This window comes from Silurus aristotelis, assembly GCF_946808225.1.
Source record: "Silurus aristotelis genome assembly, chromosome: 14".
In the NCBI taxonomy this organism is placed as follows: domain Eukaryota; kingdom Metazoa; phylum Chordata; class Actinopteri; order Siluriformes; family Siluridae; genus Silurus; species Silurus aristotelis.
The window spans coordinates 4481248-4506548 of NC_139587.1; the positions used below are offsets into that span (position 1 = coordinate 4481248).

At 37.3% G+C, this 25301-nt stretch overlaps 1 protein-coding gene across 24 annotated transcripts in view; it reads left to right on the top strand.

The window, feature by feature from the left end:
- Positions 1-25301, top strand: part of prom1a (prominin 1a) — a 65067-nt gene that overhangs the window by 22368 nt on the left and 17398 nt on the right. For 13 of the 24 annotated variants that reach the window (XR_014536652.1, XR_014536653.1, XR_014536654.1 and 10 more), the window contains exons 2-14: positions 2720-2778; positions 3390-3416; positions 7916-8121; positions 17127-17247; positions 17457-17520; positions 17636-17725; positions 18458-18681; positions 19315-19389; positions 21373-21436; positions 21563-21722; positions 22541-22693; positions 23579-23702; positions 24473-24576. Coding sequence is in view for 10 of the 24 variants with exons in the window: in XM_083560584.1 (XP_083416710.1) it covers positions 2720-2778; positions 3390-3416; positions 7916-8121; positions 17127-17247; positions 17457-17520; positions 17636-17725; positions 18458-18681; positions 19315-19389; positions 21373-21436; positions 21563-21722; positions 22541-22693; positions 23579-23702; positions 24473-24576 (1471 nt within the window). In the remaining 14 variants the exon portion in view is untranslated. The remainder of the gene's footprint in view (positions 1-2719; positions 2779-3389; positions 3417-7915; positions 8122-17126; positions 17248-17456; positions 17521-17635; positions 17726-18457; positions 18682-19314; positions 19390-21372; positions 21437-21562; positions 21723-22540; positions 22694-23578; positions 23703-24472; positions 24577-25301) is intronic. The other 11 variants (XR_014536655.1, XR_014536656.1, XR_014536657.1 and 8 more) reach the window with 1 other exon arrangement.

Here is a 25301-nt window from a genome sequence, read left to right on the forward strand (position 1 = left end):
CATTTGGGTGCATTTTTTGTGTACTATCTCCTGAAATTTCCTTGATTTATAGATCATAATGCCATATGCTTGCTTTTCCTTATTAAGAACATTTCTCAACAATCCATTTTTCCTGTAACAGCCTTTAGAATCACATCAACATTTTTTCCCCTCACGCAGAATGATGTAAACATGGTGCAATCCCTTGTTGCAGGATTGCTTTCGTTGCCTTGCGTTTAGCTCAGTAAAGACTGAGGAAGTGTGGCAGTGGATTAACATTTGATGTTTTAGCTGATGTTAATTGAGTCATTAGTCATTTCTTTGGGGTTATTTTAAAACTATGAACGTTTGTTTTAATGGATTTTTCTCCCTAAAATGCAGGCATGTGTAGTTATGATGAATAAAATGCCCAATTGGTTGAAAGCAAAGCCTCAAGGGACCCCCCCCCTCTTTCTTTTTCCATCCGTGCTGAAGTTGAATAAAGAACTGTGCATCACCGAAAGAGAATGGAAGAGTAGGAGTACATGACATGTGGCTGTCAGAATTGCACTTGCTAGCAGTGTTGCGCATTAGCATTTTTCCTCCCGCAGCACTGCAGTCTTGAAAAAACAGAAAAAAGTCCTGCATTGCAGTAAGTCTGAAAGAAAACTGCTGCTTGAACAGCATCTCTTTGTTTTTTGGTGCATCTTCCTAACTATTGCCTTTTTTGTTGACAAAAGTGTCACATTTCTGTGCACATGGGGCAGTCCTTTCAAGCAGGAGTTTAGGACTCTCAAAAATGTATTGAGAATAATGTAAGCACAGGCGCTAATAAAAATCTAATTAAGTCTGTATTGCTTGTTCATCATGCTATTTTTCTGTGTAGGCTTGAGACAGTTTTTTCCAGACCGCCACACAGTTATCGCCTTCAGCGTGGCCATTATTTATATCTCTGTCAGGCAGATTGGTTTAGAAGTACTTTACACATGCACTATTAAAAAGAATCATTATGGCAGCAGATGCACAGATGGTAAACAATGATCTCTATTCATCATCTCAGTTTGGCTGTATCACATGAACTGCATTGTACAATATGGAATCACTGAGATTCAGTTAAGCTTATAACGACTTTCTTATGAAGTCTGACTAATCTCATCCATTCCTTTAAACAGTTTGCCCAATCATATCCACTTCCCCCCAGAACCTTTGGTCAGTTGTATCTGCTCTAACATGAGGTTAAAGCAATTTTTTGTTTGGTTCCACAAAAATGTTCTTCTATACCTTCTAACCCTCTTCAAGATATTAAAGACTTGCCCAGAAGTTTCGGAGGGTTAGGGTTAGGGTTTAATAACAAGGTAACAAAGCAGATCGACGTTTGCAACCACCACCTCAGAATCCACATATATTCCTCCTAAAGCTGTTTACCAGATTTCAGAATCTTTACCATACAGTGGGCGAAATATTTATTTGATCCCCTGCTGATTTGGTGAGTTTACCCCTAACAAATAAATGAACAGTCTAGAATTATTTTAGGTTTATTTTAACAGAGAGAGAAAAAAACATTAAAGAAAGATTATAATTTTATTTGTATTGGATTTAATCCCCTACCAACCAGCAAGAAGTCTGACTCCCACACACCCAAATTAATCCTGTCCCTTTTGGAAAGAACTTAGGTATATAAAAGACACCATCACAGAATCAACCTCTTTCATTCAAACTTCTCCACCACCATGGGCAAGGCCAAAGAGCTGTCAAAGGACGTCAGGGACAAGATTGTTGACCTGCACAAGGCCTTACAGAATATTTGTCTACTCCTACCAGCCTCCGCAGAAAGTTTGACAGTCTATTCTGCAGAAGTTTGGCCAAGCTATCTGCTTCCTGAGAAAGTTTGTCCAAACACATCCACTCCACAGACATTTTGCCAAACCTCAAGCTGCTGCAGGAAGCTTGACCAGACCTGCCTGCTCCCACAGAAGGTTTAGCTAATCATGTTTAGCGCAAGAATTCCACGAATGCCATTCACTCCCTCAGGAGGTTTGCCGCCTTCACACCTGCTACTGCAGGGGGGGTTCACAAATTCCATCTACTTCCACAGCTAGTTTGACTGAATGTATATACTCCTATAGAAATCCAATTTGCTTTTGCCAGACCTCTCCTGTGCATGGCTGTAGGAAGTTTGACCGATCCCATCTGCTCCTTCAGAATGTTTGATCAATCCCACAGAAAGTGTGACCGATCATATCCACACCGAGAGAAAGTTTCACTGGGCTCAAAGAAGTTTACTTCTGGGCTCAAAGAACTTTTGACTTAATCCTGCAGAAGCTTTTCCTCAATATTTGCTAATGCATTTAATTGGCGTTATTCCTTGAAAACACAGGGCAATATTTTTATTGAGCCTCCTTCCCTCCACCTTTCAGAATAAATATAAAGCACTTAAAACAAATATAACCGTTTTTTATTTATACAAAACCTGTTATCAGTACTTTATACTGTATATGTATATCTTTATTTCCGAGAACTTGCAACCACCCACTCTCTTCTCACAAACAAAACACTTTTACACTATTGACCATTTAAAATGTCCAAATTTCCAAATAATTTTCCAATATACAATATATTGTATATCCTGCGGCTTCACGCGGCTTCTGCAGTGTGTTGAATCTGTCTTAAAACAGTCACAAAGCCTCTTGTCTGTATTCGGGGAAGATGCTCTGTGACTCCTCTATGCATAAAAAAAAAATGTTCTCTCCTGTCACTGCAGATCTCGTCATCCGAGTGGCAAAGGACAAGTTCGGAGCCATCAAGTCTGACTACCAGAAGGTAAGTGTGTGTGCTGTACAGGTATTTGAGGACACCGAGGAGACATTGTCTTATTCGTTGCAATTCTTCAGCAGGCCATTAATTGATAGTGATCTCCAAAGTAAGTGTCTTTTACCCCTTTTATACCAGCTGTTCTGCTTTTTCGGCAGTATGCCCAAGAAGGAGCTGTTAGTTCTTTAAATTAGTTCATGAACTAAGCAGCCTCCTTTTGAAGACAGGATGTGGGAATGTAAGAGGTGTTGCAGCGGCTCCTCGATGCAAAATAAACAGCGTATCCTGTCTGTACACCTCCATTTTGTCACATTCGGTCTGAACAAGCTGCAAAAGGTCCCCTCTGTAAACATGTTCACTCATATTCGGTTATCGAACCCATTGCCTTGACACACTTAAGAATGGGGAGGTCTACTGTACATATTTTCGATTCGATTAGCTTGTATTTAGAACAAATTATTAGTGCATATCTGAACAATATTACACCTTGTTCCTGGTTCTTAAGTGCTCTGTTTGCCTGTTATCTGCCTGTTGCTTTTTCTGACCATCTTTTGTGCTTTTTTTCCCCTGTGCCCTTTTTGCTTTTTTCTGCATGCTTCTCATCATCTGGCTATCCCCAGCCAGAGAACATTGTTCTGACACTGCAGGTAAAGTGTGCACTAAGCAAGCACCCTTATCATCCTTCAGTTGTCCTTTATCCTCCTGCACCCTTATGATACAATACCAACTTTTTTTCTTCTTCAATCTACACTACCTGCCTCTAGGACACATATTTTCTTCATTAAGGTCTTTGGTATTTGTATCTACTGACTATGCTCTGTGTCACAAATGTGGTGATGTCTAGATAGCTGTGTAAATAACCTTGTCCTACTTCTTCTAGAAATACATTGACCTTGCTCTAACAGCTGTAGAAAGTCATGTGTGCCCTCTTCCAATTATACTCTTAACTACCGCTGGCCACTCACACTTATAAATATATGGAAATATGACCATCACACCAATATGTGCTTTTTAATATATAGTGAGGAAAATAAGTATTTGAACACCCTGCTATTTTGCAAGTTCTCCCACTTAGAAATCATGGAGGGGTCTGAAATTGTCATCGTAGGTGCATGTCCACTGTGAGAGACATTAATCTAAAAAAAAAAAAAAATCCAGAAATCACAATATATGATTTTTAAACGCTTACACCGGGGTTCAGCTGTATATCAAATTGAAATAGAATCAATCAAATTACTGCAATACACATTTTATTATATGGATTAAATTGAGTATTCGATTGAACAGGCACAAATTAAAAAATTCAATAAAATTAGATAAATGGATAAATTATAGTTTACATTTGTTCGACCCAATTCGGGTAATACAGAAGTGTGTATAATGTGTGTTTTTTTGCATTGAATATACAATTTTCTAAAGATATGTTCTACTTATTGTTCTACTTATTTTAGTATAATTTAACAAATGTCTGCTTTGAAGAAATTGAAAAAAAAAAAAAGTAATTTATTCCTTCAATTTATTTATTCCTAAAATTATTCGTTCCTTTTGTCCTTCACTCATTCATTCACTCCCTCGATATGCAGAATTGTCAGGAATTTCTCCTTTTAAGAGAAAGACTGGAGAATAAAGCTGGAGAATCAATATCGCTAGTCGTTGACAATGACAGGAAGTGATAGCAATTTCACACATGCGCAGAACAAATCGTATTTGTGGTACGGATCGAGTGGCCACCAAAACGGTTCGGTACCGTTAGTTCCCAGTGAAGGGAAATCTTAATGTAGCAGCATATAAAGAGGCCTAGACAATTGTATGCTTTGTAACATATTGGTCATGGTGGTCAGGTGACCACGATGCTTAATCATGAAATTTTGGCTAGGCTTGCTACGACTCCTACTATTCCAACTTGACGCAAAGAATCTTTGCCTAGACGTTCCCCAAAGATATTATGCAGAAACTCCTACCAAGCACTCTCACTTTATTATTTTTGTTTTTGCTCCCATAAGAACACATAAATTATTTACCCTGATAGGAAAAAAAGCAGTTAATGAAGTCACACAAGCAAGGTTGATAAATGACCGTCTCGCACATAAAAGTAAACCCCCTTATGTGGATCCTGTGGGATCCCAGACCTAATACATGCTTCCAATTACTTACAGTTACTGAGGATAAGTTTGGTTTATGTCATAGTCAAGGCCATAACTAGTCCATTCTTGTCCCTGCTACCAGATTTATTTCTTTAAATGACTCCTCTGATTGTTTTATAACAAGTACATTTGTATCTTTTATAGGGAAACTGTCCAACCAATTGTTTTAAACATTTATTTTTTTTGTTTTTACAAGAGAAATTGCTTCATTAGCGGTCACAATAGCAATGTGGTAGATCTACTCATACCATTTGCGAACACCTCAGTGACCTGTCATGACAGTAAAATGTTTTGCACCTATAAATCTTTGTCATTAGTATTATCCGAAACTTTCTTTTGCATGTAAGTACAACCCTCATTCCCAAAAAGACGGGACGCTGTGTAAAATGTTAATCTAAAAAAAAAAAAAAAACCTGCAATGATTTGCCAATCTTATAAATCTATACTATATTATTATTATTATTATTATTATTATTATTATTGCTCACTTCAAAAGCATGCATCTCTAATGATATGGGGTGTAATAGTGTCTGTTGAATGGGCAGCTTGCACCATTAATGCTGAAACATATGCTCGGGCATATGCTTCCATCCAGACAAGAAAGGGCTTGCATATTTCAGCAGAACAATGCTAAACATACTGCATCTATGTCAGCAGCATGGCTTGGCTTTCACCAATTAAAAATATTTGGCACGAATATTTGAAACGAAAAATACGCCAAAGAAGACCCAGGACTGTTAAGCAGTTTGAATCCTACAGTATATCAGGCAAGAATGGGACAACATTCCTCTCCCAAAACTCATGCAACTATTTTCCTCGGTTCTCAGAAGAAGTTATGCTACACCGTGGTAAACATGGGCCTGTCTCAAGTTCTTTAAGATGTTTTGCAGTCATTCATTTCAAAATGATTATTAGTTTTTTTTTTATTGTGAATAAAATATGGGTCTATGAGATTTGCAAATCATTGCATTCTGTTTTTATGTACATTTTACACAGCATCCCAACTTCTTTCCAATTGGGGTTGTACAGTGTATAATACCCTTTCATAGTACAAACATGCAGGGGTTTCCTTACCCATAAAGTCACCAAATGGTCAGATAATTACTGATATCACGTGTGCGATTTCCATTCTGTAAGCCTTTTGTGAGAAGAACGTATTTTCTATTTATATTTTCTATATATCTTAACTCAACCCAAGTAATAGCCCCCAAAAATGTCCACCTGACCTATTCCGTTTCGGGGAATTTCAGAGGTAATAGCGCAAACGGTGCATTCTATAATCCAAGCCAGTTATTCTCAGAGCTAGACTCAAGCCCTGGTCATGCTGATGAGAACTGTGGTCAGTGACCTGACCTGGACCCTGTTCTCAGAAACGTTGATGGATAGTCAAAGTACTTTATTTCAAGACATCCACTCTCATTCACGCTACATTAAAGTGATGCATGTCTGTGAGTCTGAGAGTTTAAAACATCCGCTTGCTCTCAATTCATTTACTCCAAATGCTCAGCTTCCTGATCTCACCTTGGCCTGAGAGCAATGAACATTTTATGGGAATGCGAAACTAGATTAAAGCCAGACAGACACCGTGAGACCAAGGAACCTGGAGTCTGGAGCCTGGAAAGCTTCCAGCAGCTCAGTCACGCTGTATGGCTATGCAGCTAGCTCTTGGATTTAAATGTGATTAATTATCACATCACCATGACAGGTTACATGGTGAGGAAATTCCTTTTTTCAGCTGCTGATATTTTTGTTTTTGTAATAAAGGTGTGTTTTGAATGAGATTAGTTTTTTATTATTTTTTATTTATTATTTATTTATTATTAAACTGGGATGACTGGAGATGAACTGGATCTTTCATAATTCAATAAGACAGTACTGTGAATCAGACATTTTTTTATGAGACTGTTAAAACATGAGATGCCTTTTTGTTGAGTGTAATGTTTCGTGTTATAAGCCACTTCCTTTTCCTGTTCCTAGAACTAGCTCTAACCCTAAGAGACTTGAAGGTTTGAACAACTGTATTGATGGCTCCTGTGGCTGGCACTGATGTTTAATTAATGCAAAGTAATTAAGTTACATCTTTTTATTTATTTTTTTTATTCTATGTGAGACAAACAAATTCTATTGTGTATTCTTTCTTTCGGCTTCTCCCATTAGGGGTCGCCACAGCGGATCATCCGTATTCATGATCCGCATGTTTGATTTGGCACATTCTATTGTGTATAAAATTCTTAAAACACAATACAAGTTTCAGTCCCATGTTTTGTTGGTGACCCCAAATTGGGATTTTTGCCCTAACAGACCAATACAGTAAGGTTTATTTTCAGGTCACCCTCAGCCATCTTTACATCGGTCAACTCCTAAAAGTCCCAAATGTCTTTAGTGTCTCACACATCTCCTGATTACTTACAGAGAATGTATTCTAGAGGTCGACCGATTCATCGGTTTTGCTGATTGATCGGCACCGATAGTTGATTACTGGAACTATCGGCTGTCAGCAAAAATCCATAGCGATAGTTTTTCCAGGTTTTGTTTTACAATATGATATCGGCTACTAGAGGAGAATCATTGACGTGTGCTGTTTGCTTGAAGTGTTTTTTGTAATCATTTTGGATGTAAATGTATTTATCTATTTGGAGTGTTACTTTTTGTTTCAGTTTAAATGCATGTTTTTATTTAACTTTATATGTATTAATATCATTAATATATTCATATTTATTTGATTGAGCAAATTTTCATGATTCAGTACTGTTTTTCTTCTTTCTTTTTTTTTTCTTTTGTATTAAGTTCATTATTAATTCAGTATGGTTTTTTTTCAAATCCAGTATCTATTTTAAAAACTATTGCTTGATTAATGATGATTGATTGATTGATTAAACTGTCAGTTTCAATAAAATCGCTTATCGGTCGACCTCTAATTTATATATATCTGCACACGGTCATAACCTAGCCATGACCACCAAGTCAGCCTGGTGTGTAAAGTGGATCGTTATATTGCGCAGGTGATTTACTATGAGCTGGGCTTTGTGGTGTGTGCGGTCGTGGGGATTCTCTTCATCGTGCTCGTGCCCCTGGTCGGACTGCTCTTCTGCATGTGTCGCTGCTGCGATAACTGCGGAGGAGAGATGCACCAGAGACAAAAGAAAAATGCAGACTGCCAGAGAGGACTGCTCACCACGCTCCTGCTTACCACCACCTTCATTATCACGTAAGTGTTAAGTGTGTGCGTGAGTACATACGATTATTCTTGCAGCGATACACTACTGAGCAACTGTAAACTCTGAACACCAGTTCAAATCATGTCTTGTATTGTATATCTTAATTACAGTATACAGTAGGGCCAAATGTCACCTTATAAATTTCATTGGTTAATTATTATGCTGAAAGAGAGAATGAGAATAAGAATAAGGTCTGGAGAGTGAATGTGAATTTTTGGAACTGTATTGTTAACAAACTTTATGCTGTAGTTTATGCTACAGGTAGGCTCGGGTACCAAAACCTGGTAACAAGTGCACTGTTTAGAAAAGCTTGTGTTGTTCAAGAAATGTTTAACTTAAGCAATTTTCTCTATCACTTCGTATTAATTAATGTTAGATTTAATGAAAAGAAGGGGGTAAAAAAGAATATTAGATCAGCATTATATATCGATCATCAACTGCCCTCAGAAAAACCCATATCAGTTGAACTCCATTAACGAGGTCGGACACTTCTATCAAGTATAATACAGTTCATTTAATAGGTGTTTAGTGGGATTGAGGTCAAAATTTGTGTAGAGGTTTTTCCACTGGAGCCCACTTCTTCCACACGGTACCATTAACAAGCTGGACCAAATTTGTACCTCTTATCTTCAGTGAAGGGAAATTGTAAAACTACAGCATACAAAGACGACATGTACAATTGTGCACCTTCCAACTTGGCAACCGTTTTAAGGAAGATTGACTTATTGATATGATGCTCAGGTGTCAACCTACTTTGGTTGTATAGTGTCTGCAAGGGCTATCGTTATTCACTCGTATTTGCTTTGTTTGTATTATCATCAGTTTCTTTACAGTGCTCCTGTAACAAAGTAAATTTTGTACTCATATCAAACACCTACTTCCTTCCTACCCACCCATGCATCTAGCTACCTAGTTTCACCTTCTTCTTACGTTTGAAGCAGGACAATTTCCCCCTAAAAACAACTATACAAATACCCACCTACTGTATTTACTGAATTACCTACATACTGAATACCTACCTGCCTACTTCCTTACCCACGTACCTACCTAAAATAGCTTACTGGCCATGCACACACACTTTTATGACCTTTAAATCTAATGACTACAAAATTGTGCACCCAAAAAATGTTTTCACACAATATGGAAAGTTAGCATCATCAAGCGGGTCCAAATTTTATATATATGATTCTTACTTTCCATATTGTGAGGTTTTAAATGTTTTATTAACTACTTTAAATGAATAATACAAAAATGAAATAGTTCTTCAAACATTTGTATGTAATTTATTAGCACAATTTTTTTTTTCTTTCAATGTTACGCCGAACTTTTGAGCCACTCGCGGCTTCTCGCTAACCCTAACCCCGACCCCTAATGGGAGTAGCCGAAAGAAGAAGAGTCTTAGTCCAGTTCCAAATGAAAAGTCGCAAACTATCGAGGTTGCGAGTGTCAAAGTTGCGAGTATCGAGGTTCCACTGTATACAGTACATAATCCTGCTAATTAGTTTTGGTGCAAAAAAGTTTGTGTTGGTTGGATGACTTTTTGATGTTAAAACAAGACATTTCTAAATTTTTTAACTAGATAACTAAAAGTATCTATTTATGGCTAGAACTAGTCATGCAGAATCTTCCTTACTTTAATATAAAATTTTACTTGTGGACAAAAAAGGGGTTGGGTTTAGTTTTTTTTCTCAGTCCACATTTTCTATTCCTTTTTTTTTTTTTTTTACTTTTATTTTTATTGAAAACAAACAACAAAACGTCATCCTCCATTACAAAGTCAAGACGAAATTTTCATACATTCTTTAAAATACAGTTTTACGCTGATCCTCAATGGTATGTGTACGCAATCTATTTATCCCCAATTATTTCCAAATCTGTAAATGTAATATAGTCAAAAGAAATCCATATAGTATATTTCATTTACAATTCCCAAACATTGGTCCCTCATCGAATGATCAACCTGGAACCATTTGGGTGTTATGGCTTTCCAACGGCTTGTTCAAAGTATTTTGAATAAGTATTTATTACTATCTAAGACTTATTTAGGTATTATTTCTAGGTACAATGTAAAAAAATGTAATAATCCAACCCCACCCCTAATATTTATCCAATTTCAGCTGCCACTTCTTATCAGTAGGTTGTATTTTTTATTTTTCAAGGTTAAGGCAAGTGCTCATGTTTAGAGGTAGTGGACATCTTTACTAAAATCTGGCAACCTTTTATGTGTCGGTTATTTAAATAAACTGGCCCAAAAAATCTACTTGATCCAATTAATTCCAGCTATAAATTAGTACATTTTATTATTTTAATAAACTAAATGTGGTCCAGGATGACTGATTTATGTTTGTCTTGCTATTCACTATGAATTCTCAAAGAGGTTTAGCATTAAATTTCATTAGCATTAAATGTTAATTTCTCCACCTTTTTGAACTACAATCGTCAGTTATTTGCTACAGCAGCAAGCACACATCCATGCTCTGGCATGAGTTGTCCATCCAGCTTCATGGTGCTCCAGCGGAACCGAAGATTGAGAAAACCATTTCTAAAGATTTCAGATTTTTAGAATATCAACAGACACACAGAGGCTCCGAGGGCAGCGGTATACAACTGAACTCGATGTGATTTAAGGTTTAATTCGTTTGCTTCTTTTTAGTGATTTCATAGCTGAGACTTGGCGAAAAAGGTCCCCTGGTGGTCTAGTGGTTAAGATGCAGCGCTCCCACCGCTGCGACCCGGGTTCGATTCCCGGTCAGGGAACCATCCCCAGCCACTCTTAGTGCCGGTCCCAAGCCCGGATAAATTGGGGAGGGTTGCGTTTGGAAGGGCATCCAGCGTAAAACATGTGCCAAATCAAACGTGCGGAGGATCCGCTGTGGCGACCCCTAACGGGAGAAGCCGAAAAGAAAGTTATAGCTGAGACTTGGCTGCCTGGAGATCAGGGGGCTCAGTTGCCTCACATACCGTACATATTAAATCTCCAGGGCCAGAAGGCACCACGACACACGAGGACTAATGAAGCTATTTACAGTGACACGGACAGAGAGGCAACTCTGAGTGGGTAAAATTATAGCGGGGGGGGGGGGGGGAGGACTCAACAACAGTGAAAGAATGTCAAGTACCTGCTGGTCTTTCAGTAGCTGCATTGAAAATGCAATAGCGAGACCACGACGAAGCTCAAAAGGCCATTGTTGAAAGAGCAGTCCATTTAGACAGTCGTGGATGATATCCAAGAATAAGATCACTCGCAGATACAGTATGCAGGCTTTCGAAAGGTGCTTTAGAGAGTTTCAACTGTAAGTGTGTTGCTGGAATAGCTGAACAAAGCTCATCATTCTTAGTGTCTGTCTATAGTTTCTTTCAGTCCCAATGTCCCTTCTTCTGTGCCCTTAAACCATATTGGCAGCAGTGAGAGCTGTAAAACTGTTCCTTACAAAGAAAAAAAAATAGGAACCAGTTAAATAAATCAAGATGTGACCCAATTAGCACACAGACATGACTGCTTGTTACATTCATCCAAGACAAAACGACCATTCCTCAAGCATGCTGTGACACGTCTGAGCAGCAGCGAGATGGCGTGACACCCAGGCACGGCGAGACTGCTTTTATTTAGCATTTGTTTCTTTTAAACCATTTGACTTCAAATACAAGATATCAGGACCCTGACAACATTATACATGGTTCTGTCAGTAATGATATTTTTGAAATTGCATTTTACATGGTGGAAATATGAAGTGGTATTAAAAAGTTTTGAGACTCTCTGTTTACAAGCAAGTACTTTGCACATTTACAGAATATCCCCTTCAAAATAGTCCCCTTGCACAGCGGGGATGTTCTCCGACGATCGTCATGCACAAGTCTCTGAATGGTTTCGTCATTTTTGGGGGTTGAGCTTGTTGAAAGTCTTCCTGATCTCTTGCCGTCTTACAGTGATGTTCTTTTGCTCTTAAAAGCACGCGTGCCACTCAAAACATCTCGAACGACTCGTTGCAGCATCGACGTATGTCAAACGTATGTCATGTCATGTCATGTCAAACGTCTCTGAGGCGGATTTGCCCAGTTTCATGCAGAATTTCACGTTTTCTCTTTGTTCTAACTTGCTGTCCATGAGAACCTTGCAGACGTAGTAACTTGCGTGATCAGAATTGATACCACCCCATATCGTTGGCCTCTGCCACAAGTTATACAAGTCTATTCTAGCTCTTAGTTAGCACTTAGTGTGAATCTCTAATGCTATAAGAAGCAGTGGAATAACTGTATGCCCAGAATGTTTTGTCCTTATTGTTTAAATGGGGAAGAAGCTGAATAGATAAAAGAAATGATTGTCCTACACTATAGTTCCCACCTTGCCATGGCCTACTTTCTTTCTTCACACAAGGGCAAGGCTGCTGAGGTAATTTGTAAACTCCAGGAACAATAATGCTAATGGGATCTGCTTTCGAATTTAATATTTTAATTAAAACCAATCAAATAAATGACAGTAAGTTTCATTCCAGCAAACAAATTTTAAAATAAAAACTTAGAGATGACAGACTATTTCTTGTATCGCTTTACATCAGGGGTCCCCCAATTTTTTTTTTTTATTTATTTTTTTTTTGTGAGGGCCACATAATTTTTCTTTCTTTAATGGGGGTCCAGGTCGGTCTATAACAGAAAATGACATGGGCTGGAGTGACTACTAGTATTACTGTGGAGATTTTTTTATGATTTTAAATGTATTTCTTATGCCTCCTAATAAGCTTATTACATGGGTCTTGAACCAGGGGCCTGTTCAAACAAATAAACATCAAACATTTAATTTAAAGAATATTATAATTATTACTAGGACATAAACGATGCCTTGAGTTACTCAAATAATTCAAATACAGAAAAGTTAATTTAGTCTATTTAACTACACACAGGGCATTGTTTTTTCCACGGACCATTATTAATGACGCACCACCCGCTAAACTCTGGATTGCTCTAGGATCTAATTTATAAATGTTCTAATAAACTTAGAGCGCATGTTTATGTAAATGTATAATAGTCTACCTAAAAATAGAGAATCTGTTGTACAGATTTGCAGTAAAATCAAAAGAAATGGCCTTATTTGAGATCTTTTGCTAAATACTGAACACAGCATGAAGGTTAGGTGTAGAGCAGTGGTGCTTTCGAAACAGTCCACGCCTCCTGATAACACTGTCTCACTCTTCACCTGCTGCGCATCTCCATATCCCCTCACAGTGACCGTCTTTGTCTTGATCCGACTCCTGGCTGTTTGCACCGATCGCATTTCGACTCTGTGGCTCAGGCCAGGTGGAAGCCAGAGAGCAGATTTGGATCTGGAGAGGTTGTTGTGTGAAACCAGACCCAGTTGGTCAGTCGTTGTTTATCAAGGGGTTTAATGGGGTTCTTACCCCCACCCAGAGCTGGAACAGCCCCCAGCGAGGCAGTAAAAAAAAGTCGCGGGAACGCAGCGGGGATACAGCAGGGCATTGTGCAAGCGAAACACGAGCCTCATGCCCACCAATCACACCACCACCACATTTTCCTGTGCAACGGACCAAGCCGCAGCTTAATCAAGTCAAAACTTTTGCAGCTTTATTTCAGAAAAATGAAGAGGCATCTGTCGCATCCTAGGGAGAGATGACACCGAGGCGTGCGAGCATAAATCACAAAGAACACGGAAACTTACATTTAATGACGCTTGTGATTTAACTTCTACATCTTTCCTCCAGTTTCTACCAAATGTGTAACCATTATTCCATTTCCATAAAAAAATCTTATATCCAGGCAAATTTTGATCCAAAAGTAACCGTTGCAAAAAAACAACAAAAATCAGGGTAGGAATTATTTTTATCTAATTGTATACAGTCCATTTTTTACCATGTGGCTAATTTTCTATCCCATAGCCTCAATTCTGTGAGGTAAAAACAGCTTGCTTTTTCCAATAAAAAGTCATTATTTACCAACATGGCTTAATTTTACTGCTAGATAGATTGCAAGCTTGTTTTTAACATGCAAATTTTAAAATAGATTGATAAACAGTATCTAAAATGTACCATGGGTCGGTACCAAATTCGTTATTTCGACAGAGTAGTACATTTACATTTGTGGCATTTAGCAGACGTGTCCAGAGCGACGTACAAAAGTACTTCGAGTCTCTAACAATGAATTAATCTACACTGGTACGGAAGATTACACACTTAATATAAATCGGACTACAATTCTGTTCATCTTTAATACATTTTTTATTTTTTTCAACAAAGCAAACTTGGAAAGCGCTAATTTAAGTGTTTCAGGAAGAGGAAGGTCTTTACTCATCGCTTAAATATAGCCAAAACTCCGCTGTACGGACATCTAGGGAAGATTCATTCCACCATCTCGGTGCCAGAACTGAGAAAAGCCTTAAAGTATTTTTACCTCTCATTCTGAGAGAAGGTGGTACCAGTCGGGCAGTGCTGGAGGATCTCAGACAGCGTGGTGTAGTGTAAGGTGTGATGAGGTCTCTGAGGTAAGATGGCGCTGGTCCATTTTTGGCCTTGTAGGCAAACATCAGTGTTTTGAATCTGATACGTGCAGCTGCTGAAAGCCAGTGAAGGGAGCAGCGGTGGGGTTGTGTGAGAGAACTTGGGCAGATTGAACCTGGAAAGGGATGACCCTATAGCATAAAAGCCAATGTCTAAAGTGATGGGCGTTCAATTTTCCATGCTTGAACACACATTGTCTTCCCTCCAGGCAGCACACTTAGCGTGTACAATTTTTGATCGGACGTGTTTTCAGATAAAATTAGCTAATGTCTACAAATTACAAATATTTCTGCTCTTGCCCTGGGAACATTGTTGTAATAATGTGTCGTGTCTTGTTTACACATTCATTTCAGAACCGTCACGTCTGGGTGGTGGGGTATTTTCAAAATGACTGCAGGCGAAAAATGTATCACGAGTTTCTTCGCTTGATTTGTGCATCATATGGGTGTATTTTTTTTATATGCATGGCGGCTCTTCTATATAATTGTCTAAGGGGCTATTATCTTCGTTTCCACTTTGTTCTTTCTGTAACTCTGTTTCTGACCCAGCTGGTCTAAACAGATTTACTGAACTATTTACTGAAAAGGAAGGAGAGCAAACGTTAAGGGGGAGGGAGGGAGAATAACAAAGCCTCTTTGTTGCTAGGACTTCAGTCGCCTCAGCTAGCATTTTCAATGTCCAGAGGGAGGATGGGGCAACAGGAGTCACCTTCTCTAAACTTTGAAATCATTTTCTTGTCCAGCTTTTCTGTGTCGTGTCTCAGGGAAAAACAATTCATACTAATACTTGTATGTACTGTGAAACGTATTATATTAGAGCTTTATACTGTAGGTGGCAGTGTGGTGGGAAAAACCTATTTTGGAGTCACCATGGCTACTGTTTTTGGCCAATAATATGTCTGAGAAAACACAAATGTATTCAACTAAAGGAATTGTTTTTTATTTCACCTACTTTCTGACTCATGACTTGCTATCCAGGTGAGAATTTCTCACCCGCTGAAGATCTTGATCGCTTTGATTAAAATTGATGAATAGATTGATATTAAGGCTGATCAGATTATTTACTAATCACTTACTGGCTGTCATAATGGTCCTACAACGTCAAATCACCAAAACAGAGAGGAGAGCTTCCACACAAATGTTTAACACCGTCTAGGTATTTCATTTCATGGCTGGAATAGAAATCGATATGACATTTCTAATCAGTTTATAAACATGAATTCTGTTAAAAGATTAGTCAGGAATATTGTTGCGAAGGGACGGAAAATTTACATTACATTTTCCGAAAACTTTGCATGTAAATTTTGGAAATATTCCATAAACTTTATTTTAATTTAATAGAAATTTGTAGAAATGTATATAAACTGTATCTTATACAAACATAGTTCTAAGCGTTTTGTGTGGTTAATAAAAATTTATCCTGCAAGATTTTTTTTAAATACATTTATTTTCCTTGTTATATGCTAACCTGCGATTTTGTAAATTCCCAGTTCATTAATTACCATGAAAAGTTTCCGGTCTTGAAAATTCTTGGAATTTTGCATCCCTAGTCAGGACACTGTTTGGTTTCTGTATGTAGAGTATCATGATGGGAAAGGGGAGGAGCCTATTCTTGGAAAAATGGTTCACATCTATGCACAATTTGGTACAGATATAAAACAGACAGCACAACTAAAGATTTTTGAAAGTAAACACGGTTTACAGGTGATAATATTAATTATTAATAGTTAAATGTTCTCACATAAAATTCACCTCACAAATTAATGTAAGAAACATTTGTCTGGCTTTTGGTTTTAAAAGATATAAAAAAAATAGCATTAATAACAATATTTTGTTTAAATAATCGCCTGAATGTCACACTTTCTCGTTGACGTTTGCATAAAAAGAGATCAGAACAGTGGCAGCAGGAGGCTAATGAGCAACTTTTGCCTCGGTCAATGAAGAAAACGGGGCGACTTTCACATATTTCAATGTCTTTTAAAAAATTTTCTGTGGAAGGCATCTGATTTTGCACCACTCTGCAAAATTTCCCAAAATATGTAGCTGTGCTTTATACCTTCATACTTGAACCGCCTGCTGCTACCTGTTTCAATGTTCGATGAATTAAAGCTGCTTGAAATAAATCAGCCGTAAATACTTGATCATTTGCCTCTTAATCCGAATAACAATGTTGTTTATGCTCCAGATGATGGTTCCTTTTTGGATTTCTGCATTATTCTACAACATTGTGTTCATAGTTTGTTGATGTTATAAGCTGATATACTATATCTTGTGCATTATTATAGCTATACTATCATTTTACTTGAATCTGCATCAATAATCTGTATATAAAAATAATGTGTATTCTTAAGATTATTTACGATTTCAGTATGAATGATGTAATGCATATAGAAATCTGGTGTCCACTGTTTGTATGTGAGTGCTGCCATCTACTGACGTGCTCTTTCCTAATGTTTTGCCCTCATGGTTCTTTTTCTTCTCTGTTCCCAGCGCTGGGGTCCTGTGTGCGTATGCAGCCAATCAGAACCTGAGTTCTCAGTTAAAGACCATGAAGAGGCTCGTCAACAGTAATATTCGAGACTTGTACACCTTTGCCAATAACACACCAACGGTAAGAAATTAGAGATTATAGATTGATTGATGGATGCAGAGAAGAATGGATGGGTGGGTGGATGAAGAGGTAGACAGAAACATGGCCAGATGAATGACTGCTGTTGAAGGTTTAATCGATATGATTATAAATAGTCCACCCACTAAAAATCCAGTTTAATTGTATTCATTATGATTACAGATTATAGTTTGGTCTTGATCTTTTTCCAGCAAATCGATCACCTGATATCTCAATATGGAACCGCTAAGAACCAGGTGCTCTGTGATCTGGACAGTAAGTATGCAATGTCAGTTGTAGTGTGTTGTCTAAAATGTGTTTTCACTGCATGTAAACTGTGTGTGTGTGTGTGTGTGTGTGTGTGTGTGTGTGTGTGTGTGTGTGTGTGTAGATGTAGGTCAGTTGTTGGGTGGAAGGATACATGAAGAGCTGGGAAAAGTTGTGCTGCCTGCCCTGGATGAGGCACAGAACATGGCTGGAGGTAAAACATCGAAAGTTCTATTCAATTTGTCTCTTTCTCTCTCCCTCTCTCCCTCCCTCCCTCCCCTCTCTCTCTCTCTCTCTCTCTCTCTCTCTCCCTCCCTCCCTCCCTCTCTCTCTCTCTCTCTCTCCCTCCCTCCCTCCCTCTCTCTCTTTTTTCTCTCTCTCTCTCTCTCTCTCTCTCTCTCTCTCTCTCTCTCTCTCTCTCTCTCTCTCTCTCTCTCTCTCTCTCTTAGGTTCCCACGAGGAATATATATATATATATATATATATATATATATATATATATATATATATATATATATATATATAAAATCTCTTTTTGCCTGTTCTGTCTCCAGGAAGATGCAGCTCTACCTCTGCCATGTTAATCTGTATTCTATGCGACTCTCAGAACAAGCCTCGGTCTCTGTAGTGCAGTGATGCTGAGAGAACACGCTTGAAAAACAGTTTAGCGAGTAGAAATGACATATTTACATATATTTACATATTGTACAGTGCATCTACTAATAATATAATCTAAATAAATCTGTTTTTACCAACACAAATAAGTTAAAAATTTACACTTTTATGTTAATGAACCGATGCGAATCACTGAATGTTGCCATCTTTAATATATAATATTGATTATGTCATTATCATTGTCATATATATCAAAGTAAAAGAACCACCAAAGGTAACCATGACAAATGCATCTTTTTTAGATATGGTTGTATTTGTGTGTATAAATCAGTGATTAAGGACACTAAAGAAGCTCTAGAGAATGTGACCGTGACGTTGGCGGTTCTGCAAGAGGGTACGGTGCAGCTGGAATCCAACCTGAGCCGATTGCGAAGGGACATCTCGAATGCCCTGGACGACCCCGCGTGTGCCGATTCGCTGTCACCCATAGTTCATATCTGCGTCAACATCCTCAGCTCGCTCAGCCAACTGGAGATCAGCGCTAACTACTCAGCGGTGAGGTTTCAGTCAGAGGTCGACTGATAGCGGATTTTACCGATACCGATAGCTAGGTTGAATTGTACTTGCCGATAACCGATTAATCAAAAGAATATTACAAATATTCCATTTGTAATATCAAATTAAGTAAATACTTTTATTGTTTGTTTATTTGTTTATACATTTGTACGATATTTTGAAATAACTCTGTAAACTTTAGTTAATGCACTATGGACTAACATGAATGAGGTACAGCTCTGTCTCTACTGTCAAAACAAACAGCACGTGGTGTCAGGGATTCGCCTCTAGAGGCCGCTCTTTTACTTTATAATGATAGCCGACCTTCTCTGCCGCGCAGGCGCAACCCGGAAAAACTATCCGCAATCGGTATAGATTTTTTCCAATAGTTTCAGCAATCAACTATCAGTGCCGGATAAAAACTGATGAATCAGTGGACCTCTAGTTTCAATTTCACTTTGTGATCTATGAAATATGATGTTATGATCATAATTGCTAGGATACTCAACAGCATGTTTGGAAACCGTAATATTTTAAGAAAATTTATAAAGGAAAAGAAAAAGACAACAAGCAATTGTATAATATTAGAGCTAATTATATATGAAATCCTGAATTAGAATTTGTGTGTTTCAGCTGCCTGGTGTGAGTGAGCAGTTGGCCAAAGTGAACGACGTTTTGAAGACCGACCTCACCCAGATAGTTCACCAGGTACTTCAGTATAATGATGGTGTCGGAGTTTTGTTGTTGTGCATGATGAAAAAATTTTTATTATGAAACATAATGCAAACACAGTTAGTTAGAAAGACTGGAACAAATTTATAACTACACCAGTGCACTGATCTGTAAAATAAAGTCCAATTAGCTGTTTTTTAGATTTTTTTAGATTTAGAATTTTTTAGATTCTAACAAAAAGTCTATGAAATAGACCAGGTAATAAAAATAGAGCAAAAAATAAAAATAACTATCACAAATCAAGGAAAAATACAATCTGAGGAAATTTATTTGATGATTAGAATGACGTAATCATAACAGATATTATTAGAATAACACGTTCATCAATTGACTTATTTTAAATGTATGAACTCATCATACATTTACGATAAATCACTTTTCCACAGTGATATTTTCCCAAGTCCTTTACACTAAGACGAAAACCTTTTAGTTTTCCTATTAGTCCTATAAGCTGTCATCATTAAATACATTGCGGAATTGCATTTTCCACATAACTCATTAGTTTGTCTGATTTTCCCGGTTTCTCGCAAATAAGACGATAGACCAAAAAACTTATAGGGAATTGTTTCTATGGCATTTTATGTTGAAATAATAAAATTTATTAATAAAAAATAATTATTAATTATCATTTTTATATATTTTTTTTTTTACGTTGTCTGTCACAAGTTTGGAAACACCTAGTTTTTTATGGTTTTGGAGACACATTAATTTTCCTTTTGTTTCTATGCAATAAAATTCTGAAACTCTCAAGAATTGGACAATGGAAGAAAATTTTTGGCCTTAACATGAAAATGTATGAAAGTTTTGGGGTTGTTTTAGAGCAGGGAACGTTGGAGAACCAACATGGCCACCATTCTATTCTTCAACACCATGCAGTTCCGATTGGACCTTCACCTTACAACAAGAAAATTATCCGAAAAATAAGTCCAAGCTCTGAAAGTGTTGTTTAAAGAGCAAACAGTCGTCTGGAGTGTTATCTATCATGAGACGTCCAGTCACCGCATCTAAATCCTATCGAACTGCTCTGGGATAAACTGGATCACAAGGTCAGAAAGAAATCTCCAGTGAAGAACTAGTGAAGAACGCTTCATGGCAAGTTTTACAAGAGGCATGGCAAAGTATGAATGTTTGGAGACGAGATTGTGTAAAGCTGCTCTTCATGTTAATGGAGGATTTTTCACTGAAAATAAAGTGGAACATCTGTAAATGTATACACTATTTTGCCAAAAGTTTGCGGACACCTGGTGTTAAGTATGATATGTGCTTTTTATAATTCCCTCCACTCTTCTGGGAAGATGTTCCACTAGATTTTGTACTTGTGGACATTTGTGTTCATTAGCCACAAGAGTGTTAGTAAAGTCAGGTACTGATGTAGGTGAGGTCATGAGGCCTGGGGTGCAGTCAGTGGTACAATTAATCCCAGAGCTGTTCAATAGGGTAGAGATCAGCGCTCTATAGCCATCCACTCAAGATTTTCCACTCCAAACTATATTTTCATGCAGCTCACTTCGTGTACAAGGGCAATGTCATGCTGGAACAGGTCTATAGTATACCGCATTCAAAGTCCTCCTATACAATTGAGTGCCTTCAGCTTTGTGGTAAGAGTTTGAAAAAGAACCACGTATGGCAGGAAAGGTCAGGTGTCCAAATACTTTTTTCCATATAGTGTATATTTGTTTGCCCAGAGTAATTCTTCATACTGGTAAATTCGAAACATGCCATGTCTTGATTAAAGGATTAGGTGTTTCCAAACTTTCAACAGGCAGAGTTAGAAACAAATTATAAATTATTTTATATAAATTATTATTGTTTTTCATATAAAATCGTTCTGATATAATTATGCAGAATTTATTATTATCAAAAGTTTATTCTATACATTTTTTTTGTTTGTTTGTTTCTAGTTTATTGTTTAGAAGGTCTATTATATGGCATTGAAATCTTTTTTCCTCATCCAACAAGGGGTTTTTAGCCTTCAATGACACCCCAAACATGGTGACAGACCAGACCAGAAATGTGGCTGAAGGTACGTTTTTTTTTTTTTTTTTTTTTTTTTATAAGTAAATACCCCCATGGCGTCACAGATAATCATTGTGTCACTTCTATCATGTGATATTTGAGCTGTCTTTTTTTTTCTTTTCACCGATTTTAGGAGTCCGAGGTTTGTTGGATGGCATTGGGAACAACATCACCAGATTTTCGAAGCTGTTTCCGGTGCAGACTACTGTAAACAACGTGACCAATATCATCAGCCACACACACTCTCAAATCGAGGATCTTTACCCCGAGATCGACAAAATGGACTTCTACAGGTACCTTATCGGTGACAGATGCACACGTCCCAGTCGCAGCAATATGAGATGTCCTTTAATGGATGAACACAAGCAAAATTAATAGTTTTTTTAAATAGTTAGTTAAATAGTTATTTTTTAAATAGTTACTCATGGAAAACAATCCGGAAAAATGATTTTCCAACAGAAATAAAAGGTTTTCTTACATTTTTATTATCAGCATTAGTAATTACACTATATAGACAAAAGTATTGGGACACCTGACTGTTCCAGACATTTGCTTCTTTTCCAAACTGTTACCACAATGCTGGAGGCACACAATTGGATAGAATGTCTCTGGACAGTACCTGATTTTACTAACACTCTTATGGCTGAAGGAGCACAAATCCAAAATCTAGTGGAACATCTTCCCAGAATTGTGGAGGTTCTAATATCAGCAAATGGGGACTAAAAAGCAAAATACTAATCTTATAGACAGATGTCCACAAACTGTTGTCCATTATAGTATATCTATTGATTAAATCATACAGTCTCTTATACATTTGTATGAATTGTATAAGTGTATAAGGCATTGGACTATGGATCGAAAGGTCATGAGTTCAAATCCCAGAACCTCCAAGCTACCACTGCTGGGTCCTTGACCCTCACCTGCTCAATTGTAACTCTCTCTGGATAAGGGCGTCTGACAAAATGCTATAAATGTAATGTAAATGCGTAAGTGTATTTTTGTTATATTTTTATTAAAAAAAAAGATTGCATCAACATCATCATGCCGTTGTTTTACCTTTTTTCTTTTTTCAAATCTAATAAAATATTTGATTGTTTATAAAATATTACAGGTGGATCAGCTGTATCACACTGTGCTGCATGGTGGCGCTTATCGTGGCCTTCAACTTCCTGGGTCTTCTGTGTGGAATCCTGGGATTTGACAGACATGCCTCTCCGACTAGCCGTGGCTGTGTGTCTAACACAGGAGGGAACCTGCTGATGGCGTAAGTGAGGCATTACTGGATGCAAAAATTCTGCCTTCTGTGGTAGAAAAATGTTATTTCAAGTTACTTATAAGAGAACACTCCTTATTTAAACATGGCTTGTTGGACTGTATGTTGTGCTTCAAATTCCTCAGTACAGAGAACTGAGTGTGATCAGACCCTCTTTACACTTTGACTTTGTCTTGCTCATTATCTCTGCGCTGATTGGCTGCGAATCCTGCTGTTAATTTTGTATTCTTTAGTGCCTAAAGTTAAATCAGAGCCGACAGGTTGCATAGGCTTACAAATTTCCTGTCAATTCGGACCCGAAACTCTAATCCAGCACCAACTACGGCATTTCAAAGGATCTCTGGGAAATTATATTATAGAGATGAACCGATTTATCAGTTTTGCAAAATCAATATTGATAGTTTTTCCAGGTTGCGTTATACGTTTATTTTAACTGGTTTTTTTTTTGTTTGTTTGGTTTTTTTTATTATTATTTATTAGGAGTTTAAATGCATATTTTTTATTCGACTCAGTATTTATTAATGCAATTTATATATTTGTTTTTATTTCATTTAGTACATTTTCATGATTCAGTACTTTTTTTTTTGTATATTTCAGTTTAGTATTTATTTAGTATATACGTTCAGTTTTATGTTTGTTTGTTTGTTTGTTTGTTTGTTTTTTATCCAGTATCATTTGAAAAAACTATCGGTTGTTTAATCGGTTATCAGCAGGTACAATCCAACCTAGCTATTGGTATCAGTAAAATCCTATATCAATCGAACTCTATTAAATCATATATAATATTTAGAAGTAATTTTTCTTCACATTTTGAAGAAAAACAACTCTTACATTCAGAAAATCATTTTATCCCTATATGCATTGTGTTTCTTTTAGTGGTGTGGGCTTCAGCTTCATGTTCTCCTGGGTTCTCATGGCAGTGGTGACAGCGACGTTTGTGCTAGGGGGGAACGTCGAGAAGCTGGTCTGTGAACCTTTCCACTCCAGAGAGCTGTTCAAGGCAAGACTTCATACACCTCAGCATAAGCACAACAGTCTATTACACTTCATTCTGCTGCTCCAGTGAGCAAATACTGTATTTTGTGGGCTGATTAATTAAGGCAGTGTCATCCATTATTATGCCGTTTACCTTTACTGCCTGTAGATGGTGCTGTTGTGCAGAATAAATAGTTTTCCTTAAAACATCTGGAAAGTATTCACAGCATCTCACTTTTTCCTAGATACACTGTAGTATAGATTCACAACTTTGTGGACACCTAGACATAATATTGGTATGTGCTTTCTGAACATCCTGTTAGTCATTTAGTCACATTTAGTCCACATTTGCTGTTATAATATCCTCCACTCAGCTAGGAAGATGTTCCTCTGGATTTTGGAGTGTCCTTGTTGAGATTTGTGCACAGGGGTATTGTCATGGCGGAACAGGTTCGGATCTGGTAGTTGAAGTGAACGAAAAATTGCATGCAGCCGCTTCCACAGACATTCTATACGATCGCGTGCTTTCGACTTTGTGGTCACAGTGTGGGGAAGAACCGCAGATCGATGGAAAAATCCGGGTCTCAAGTTCTTATTTTGCCGCTTCTAGCTACATTCAAAAGCCTTTCTATGCATGTATACATAAATGTGATGTCTGCTATACGTGTGTATTTGTGCTTTCACAAAAAGTCTAATAATAAGCCTACAAAATGCCATAAAAAGCTATCACATCAAGGTTTTCAGTGATGATGGGGGAATTTTGATGAAATGTTAATGCTAATGTTCCTTATTTAGGTGTTGGACTCTCCAAATCTGGTGAACCCTTCATGGAAGCACTTCATCCCTGGCTACCTTTTTAACAATCCCGAAATGGATCTCACCGTGGAAAACATCTACAGGTGAATATCAATCCGATCATCTGCTTACCAATATGAGAGTAAATTTTGAAGTGTAAAGAAGTCACTGATGTAAATCTCAAAGAATATTGGATTGTTTCAAATGAGAATTTACATAATAAAAGTCTGGGTTGGGGTTAAGGTCAGAGCTCTGTAGAAGGCCATTCACGATCTTCCACTTCAAGCCTTGTAAAGCATATCTTCATTGCTTGTGAACAGCTGAATTGGGTCTCCTAGTTCAAGTAAAAGGAAAATTTTATGCTACATCCGATGACATCAAATAGAATTATGTGCCTTCAACTTTGTGGTAATAAAATAAAAATAAAAACCTACACATGGCTGGAAAAAATCAGGTGTCCAAATACTTTTGTCTCATTTAGTGATGTGATCTCCAAAAACGTTCTCTTTCATATGGTCCAGCAGAGGGCAGCAAAGGCTTTTTTTTTTCCTTCACTAATACAATATTTGCGTTGTTTATTACATTAATTTCTGCACATTTTCTGCTGTATTGGAGTGCATTAAAAAAAAAAAAAGTAAAAAAAAATTATTGATGAACATTGTTAATAGGGGGCTTAAAAAAATTATTATAAAATTATTCAATTATAAAAAAAATAATAATACTGTAATTTATAAATGTAGTTACAATGGGACTGTTATATAATGGGTGACTTTATTATTATACTGTATATATATCAGTGTGAAGGGTTTTTTTTTCATACCTATCTATC